Below are 7500 nucleotides of genomic sequence, written 5' to 3'. Positions count from 1 at the left end.
AGTTACTCAACAACAACATAGCGCAGACCAATGGCTCTGGCGCAGATGTGTACGTCATTGTCACGAGCGTCCTCCCCCTTTCGCCCCCACGTGGGGGGCGTATTCGATTATTGGCTGTTTTCTGGGGGGGGCGTTGCGATCAAAATTCTACTGCTCCAGGCACTCCACAGAGAAGCACGGCCAGACTACAGTAGTGGAGCCAATCCTTTGGCGGAAGTACGTAGGATGGCTCGCGAGGCTAGCGTAGAGGGGGCCTCCAGGAAGAGAACACACACACACACACACACACACACACACACACACACACACACACACACACACACACACACACACACACACACACAGACGCACGCACGCACGCACGCACGCACGCACGCACGCACGCACGCACGCACGCACGCACGCACGCACGCACACACACACACACACACACACACACACACACACACACACACACCCTTATACAATACTAACCAGTAGGTCTAGGGGTTGTGAGCTGGTATCTCTGCGTTGTCGTGGGGGTCGTGATCGTGATTTGGGGTGTGTTGAGGGGGCTTCCAGGAAGAGTTTGTCCTCGTTGAGGATGGTGATGTTGCACCTGACGTCTCCTACGTATGCCTCCGCCTCACGAGCCGTCATCGCTTTGGAGAAACCACGACCCTAGAGACACACACGCACACGCACACGCACACGCACACGCACACGCACACGCACACGCACACGCACACGCACACACACACGCACACACACACACACAGGGACAAACGCATGTACACGCACACGCACACGCACACGCACACGCACACACAAACAGGGTGAGATTACATGGGACATTTAATTCTGAATTAACTCATAAACAACAACATGTAAACACTTCCACACACAATAATTTACAATAAAGTATGTGTTAAACTTTAATTCCGAATAGGCCTAAAGTGAGTGGTTTATTCCTCTTTTAATTCCGAATAAACGTATTAAACCTTTTATTCCGCTTCAACAACAATTACGGTCGCTCCTCCAATGTTCCCTGGGCACGCGATGACGCACGACACAGCAACGCACTTTTCCAGGCAAAAAAAAAAAAGGTGGACCTCCATGCGACATCTTACATTTAAAGGGCCTAAGTGACTATAAACGATGTGGCTACCATATATTGATGCAAAAATGCACCACGAACTGATGTAGCACAAAAAAGTTACTCCACATATGACCACTCGATGTTCTAAGGTAGCTGGGTAAGCTAACGTTAGCCTGTTTTCTGATCCAGGCCACTGGGGGTGGTCCACAGTATTTACCCAGGCTGGGGATATCAATTTGGGGAGGACAATTACCAGCAGTCCCAGTAGCACAGGCAGCTCCTGGAGCTAGCTAACCACGCCCCCACGTTAAATGTTGCTTTTCCAGCATATGCAGCCTCTGTCCAATCAAAATGCTTTCTCATCCCCAGACGTTTATTCGGAATTAAATGAAAGTGCAATGTATACTCTATGGAAAATAACTTTCATTCCGAACTATTTAATTCGGAATTAATAATTCCACATACACACACACATACAAATAAACAGACATACACACACACACACACACACACACACACACACACACACACACACACACACACACACACACACGCACGCACACACACACACACACACACATACAAATAAACACACACACGCGCACACACACGCACACACACACACACACACACACACACACACACACACACACACACACACACACACACACACACACACACACACACACACACACACACACACACACACACACACACACACACACGTACCGAGACGCTGATGATGGATGTTTCTGAGATGGTGTTCTTGGCCAGCTGGTCGAACGTGGGGTTGGGGTGGTAGTGGAAGTTGGCCAGCGCCACCTGCAGGTCGTCCAGCTGTATTTCGGTTCTCAGCGCCGCCACGTCCACCAGCCCCTGGCCATCGGGAACGGGAGGCGAGCGGAACAGCAACACAGAGTCGTTCTTGATCACCACGTCCTCAAGGAACTGGGGAAGATAGAGATGGAGAGAGGGGGAGGGAGAGAGAGAGAGAGAGAGAGAGAGAGAGAAAGATAGAGAGAGAGAGAGAATTTGAATTTGAATTTTAACACATCGTTTATTGTGACACCTTCACTATTTTACATTACAGGATATAGCCAACTCCATAGGTCGAAAATCCAGCATAGTGAAGGGAGGAGCCCTCTCCCTCATAACCACAACAAACCTTACAGCCCTTGCCCCACCCCATCATCATCCCATCACATGAATACAACCACATTATTACCAAATGAAGCGTAGCTTATGGCTACTATCAACTATCCACAAGCCTTTGTCCATACACCATTTCTTTCCAAACATATCAATGTTGTTAGTAAGTTGAAAATAGGCAAATTCTGCTGAGATCCTTGCCTCAACTAACATTTTGAACATGTCAATTTGTTCCACTGTTTTGCCCTCCTGCTCTAGCCTGTGACATTTCCACACAGCCATCTTGGCCTGACCAACAAGAAAATTTAAACATGTACATACAGATGCAGCTTTCTTTGAGTACTTCACGCCAAAAATAAACAATTCCTTGGAAAAAATGAAACCAAATCTAGCGCAAACTCGTGTGAGCGTGCAGAACAATGGACTTAATTTTACACATTCAGAAAAGACATGGAACACAGAGTCAGGTACGTTGCATGATGTACAAAGGTTAGAGACCCCACCCCCCAACCTTGCAAGAAACACCTTTGTGGCCATAGCACAGTGTAGGATGCGCCACTGAAGGTCACCAGCTCGTTTGGGGATCGGGCTTTTATACAAAGTCCTCCAAGAAGGTGCTGCGGATTGGCCGGCACCCAGAAAAGTCCTCCACTTAGTGTCTGGCCGCCCAATGAGTTGCGAACCGTAAGTGCTCTTCACACACACATGGTATAGCAGCCTCTTCCCAACTGTACAAAAACCCAGCCCAGTACAGTCTGTCCATTTAAGCAGTGAGCCCACCTGCACCCCTACCCCAGTGAATTTTGGGGATATCTTAAAATCAGGAAAAAACGGCGTGTCTGTACCCACACCCCTGGCCGCGCCTGGCCCAAGGGACAGCCTTACCCCGTCCGGCAATGAATCCTTTAAGCTCCCCAGCAGCCTTCCCATAGTCCTCAGTGACCTGAACCCCAGCTGTTGCGCCAATAGCTCAACAGGCTTCCACCCCTCATTTGGTAGGTCTAGCAGGTCTCTTACCCTTGAAAACCCCGCCCAATGAACAGGTCAATTAACAAAGGTGAAAAACCCTGCTGTGCCCCAAGAAACTTGTTATAAAACAAAGGTTCTTCTGCCCCAAAATGAACATCACCCTCCCTTGACATACTTAAAAGTCCAAGAGCTTTGAACACCGAGCTGTAGAAGGAGGAGTGGGGCTGCACTCTTCTCTGCGCCCAGTCACAGTCCATCAACACCAGGTGTTTATCAAGCAGCCCACCCCCTGCTTTCCTGAGTACTGCCAGTCCAAATTGCACCCATGGTGTACCCTCTGGTGAATACAGCAGTCTTTGAAGTGTCTGAAGACGCAGTGCCAACACCTTTGACTCCACATGTATTAACCCCTGCCCACCCTCAGACAAAGGCAAATGCAACACCCCAGGAGCCAACCAGTGGTAACCATCCCAAAAAAAATTAATAAATTCCCTTTGGATTGACCCAATGAGTTCACTGGGTGGATCCAGCACTGTGGTCTTGTGCCAGAGCATAGAGGCAGCTAGATTGTTAATCACCAGAACCCGGCCTCTGTACGATAGTTGGGGCAGCACCCACCTCCATTTGTGTAGTCTCCCCTTGACTTTGTCCAAAAGCCCCTCCCAGTTTTTGGCCATATACTTATCCGACCCCAAAACACCCCAAGGATCTTGAAACCCCCCTTCCCCCATACACATGTTTTGGGCAACTTTGGAGGCGGGGTGTCTGCCCAATCCCCCAACAGAAGGGAAGTGCATTTATCCCAATTGACGCTGGCTGATGTAGCTCTTCCAAAAAGGTCCAGAGCCGACAACAGGTCAGCAATGTCATTGTCGTTCCTTATCACCACCGTCACATCATCAGCATAAGCTGTGAGTTTGACAGGAGGTGAGAGAGGGCAGCCCGGTGCGGTTATTCCAGTTAGATGCTTCCTCAAATGCCCCAGCAGGGGCTCGATTGCAAGAGAGTAGAGCAGCCCGGACAAAGGGCAACCCTGGCGAATGCCCCTGCTGACTGGGAACTGCCTTGTCAAAGATCCATTGATCTTCAACATACTGTACACATCCTTGTACAGCAACGAGATGTATGACGCAAACCCCTCCCCAAACCCAAAGGCTTTCAGAGTTTTTAGCATGTACATGTGCGAGACTTTGTCAAAGGCCTTCTCCTGGTCTAAAGAGAAGAGACCAAGATCAATTGAGTGTATCCTTGATGTTGTAATTATGTCCCGCACTAAAAACAAATTATCAAAAATTGTCCTTTTCGGTACACAATATGACTGGTCCTCGTGAATAAGCGACGCCATGCACTCCTTAAGTCTATTTGCTAGCGCTCTGGATAAAATCTTGAAATCTGCGCACAGTAGGGAAACCGGGCGCCAATTCTTGAGGTACCCCAAGTCCCCCTTTTTTGGCAATAGAGTCAGTACTGCCCTCCGACAGCTTACAGGAAGCCTCCCCTGGGAAAAACACTCGAAGAACACACTGTGCAGGTCCGTCCCTATTATATTCCACATTGTTTGGAAAAATTCAGCTGGCAGGCCATCCAGCCCCGGAGCCTTCCCTGTGTTAAGCTCTGAGGCAGCCTTGGATATTTCCTCATAGGACAGCACACCATCAAGTTTTTGCCTCTGCCCATCAGCTAGCTGTGGCAAGCCCTGCAACAGCGCCTCCATGGCCTCAGCCTCGCAACTCCCCGCCTGGTACAGGGCCTCATAATAGGAGACAGCATGCGCTCTTATTTCCCCCTGGTCCAAAGTGTCCCTGCCATCCGGCAGCTTGAGGTGGGTAATCCTTTTTTGTTCTTGAGCTTTTTTCTCCAATCCAAAAAAGAAAGCAGTTGGAGCATCCATGTCATTGAACTGACAAAAACGGGCCCTTACTAGGGCTCCTTTACCCCTCTCCTCCATGAGGTTTTTCAGAAGTAGCATATTCCTCTGCACTGCATCAGTCCTTGCGTCAGTCCAGGCACCAATAACATTGTTCGTTTGGTTGGCAATTTCATGTTCTAATGCCAGCATCTTCTCTTTTAATATCCTTGTACTATGGGCAGTATACTGCAGACAAAAGGCTTTTATTTGTGCTTTGCCCACATCCCACCATTGCGAAAGGGATGAGAACCTGGACTTCTCCTCTCTCCAACTCTCCCAAAAAGATGTAAAGGCGTGAATAAAAGAGTGATCCTGAAGTAGCTTAGTGTTAAAATGCCAGTGTGAGAAAAAGTGCTCTTTTGCTTGGATAGAAACAGATAAAGAGATATACTGATGATCAGAGAGAAAAGTGGGTGAAATGGAGCTATTATAAAACAAGCCTCTATGTTCAGCTCCCACATAAAATCTGTCAAGCCTGGCTGCAGTCACCTGAGTGGAGCTCATTCTCAGCCAACTATACTGTCTGACGCCCGGGGAGGCATCTCGCCACAAGTCAACCAGATTAAATCTATTTACCAATGATTTCAATACTTCAGCAGACTGGGGGTGTGGCTCATCATGATTTCGGTCAATCACGTGATTTTCCGTGCAGTTGTGATCCCCCCCTACCAAAACCACATTTCCCTGGGGGCAGACTGCTAATGCATCAGCTAACTGATTAAAAAAAAGCATTCTTTCTTTGCCATCATTGGGTGCATAAACATTAAAAAATGAAAAAGGCTTATCTCCTAGAGTCAAATCCACTCTAAGAATGCGTCCTTGCACCACCTCAATAATATTAGGTTTGCAAGTAATTTTTGGCGACAAAAGAACCGCGACTCCCGCACTAAGGTTGGTGCCATGGCTCAAATAGACCCCTCCGTTCCAGTCCCTTGCCCACTGTGCTTCATTCGCATTATCTGTGTGCGTCTCTTGCAGAAGCACTACATCAACTTTTTTTAGCTGCAAGTAGGTAAAAAGATCACCTCGCTTGGCGACCCCCCTACAACCATTAATATTTAATGAGCCAATATTGAGGACCGTCATAAGGGCTATAAAAGCAAGCCTAGAGCAAATCACAACGTTCATCATCATTATTACTTTAGCGTCTTCGCCTGCGCTTTGCCGCGCGTCGTTGCTTTATTTGTCTTTTAACAGCCGCGACTATTTTGTCTATTCTGTAGCGTTTCTGTTGATCAAGTTCCTCGCGTGTACATGTTCTCATTGCCATTGCACATGATTCTACAAAGAGTTCAAGATTGGGAAACCAGTTATCAATTTTTACATTTCGTTTACCGAAAGTCAGATCGAGAAAATTATTTAACTCCGTCACTGAATAATATCGTTTAGATTTTTTTGCAGCACCATCCACTTCCCCGGCCGCATTGTCCTCCTGTGACATATCTGAGCCATCACTCTCACAATCTGAAAAATCTTCAAATTGTACATCATTGGCCTCGGACGCCAGATTCTCCTCACTCTGCACTTCGTGCTGCATCTGTGACTCGGGGTTAACGCGTTCCCCGCTCACAGAGCCCACCTCAGCGCTGGCGGGGTCTGGACCGGCCGCAGACGCGTGCTCCTCCTCCTGTGCTTGCACCACTTCAGTCACTACCCCACTTTCAGTGCCTGTGGGAGACTCGCTCTCAGTGGGCACAGGGGGCACATTTTGGGAAACAGTATGTCCACCAGTCTGAGGTACATCAGCCGCTTGGGGAGGTTCAGGGGCAGCATTTTGGGAATCAGTTTGCGCACCGGGCTGAGGGGTATCCGCCGTTCGAGGAGGCGCCTCAGGAGAAGGTGCCGAGCCTGGCCCAACACCACTCCTATCAGCCTCTTTACCAGCCTGACACTCCTGCTTAACGTGGCCTGGTTTCCCACATCCAAAACACCTCATGGAATCATTGCTTATAAAGATCATGTAATCTTTTCCCGCTATAGAAAGTTTTACAGACACATCCAACTTCTCAAATTCCGGTTTCATTATCATTAAAGTTTGGCGTCGGAAGGACATTACATGTTTCAGGTCAGGATTCCTTAGCCCAAGGGGGATCTTTCTAAGAGGGCTAATTATTCTCCCGTATCTACCCAAAATGCTTGTGAGCATGGGATCAGGAATGAAGGGTGGCACATTTGAAAGGATCACTTTCTTAGAGGGATTTGACAGCGGCAATACGGACAGGAACTGGTCCTTTACCGTAATACCCGCTTGGACCAAAGAGTCAACCATCACAATTTCCTTCAGAAAAAAGACAACCGCCCTGTTCATTCTAGAAGCCGAAACGATATTTCCCGACCCGACCTCAGCTGCAATTGTTTCTAAAACATCTTCAACTGAGATAGAATCGTCCGGTGG

General features: G+C 48.3%; 1 protein-coding gene across 1 annotated transcript in view; it reads right to left on the bottom strand.

Annotated features, from left to right (window-relative positions):
• The window catches only part of LOC134464188 (plexin-B2-like), a 90111-nt gene that overhangs the window by 73158 nt on the left and 9453 nt on the right, over positions 1-7500 (bottom strand). The window contains exons 4-5 of the mRNA XM_063217657.1: positions 1808-2026; positions 475-660 (exon numbers count right to left, since the gene is read on the bottom strand). Coding sequence (XP_063073727.1) covers positions 475-660; positions 1808-2026 — 405 coding nt within the window. The remainder of the gene's footprint in view (positions 1-474; positions 661-1807; positions 2027-7500) is intronic.

The sequence above is a fragment of the Engraulis encrasicolus genome, chromosome 15 (assembly GCF_034702125.1).
Source record: "Engraulis encrasicolus isolate BLACKSEA-1 chromosome 15, IST_EnEncr_1.0, whole genome shotgun sequence".
Taxonomy (NCBI): Eukaryota; Metazoa; Chordata; class Actinopteri; order Clupeiformes; family Engraulidae; genus Engraulis; species Engraulis encrasicolus.
The sequence above is the reverse complement of the archived record's forward strand: the minus strand, read 5'-3'. Positions and strand labels throughout refer to the sequence as shown.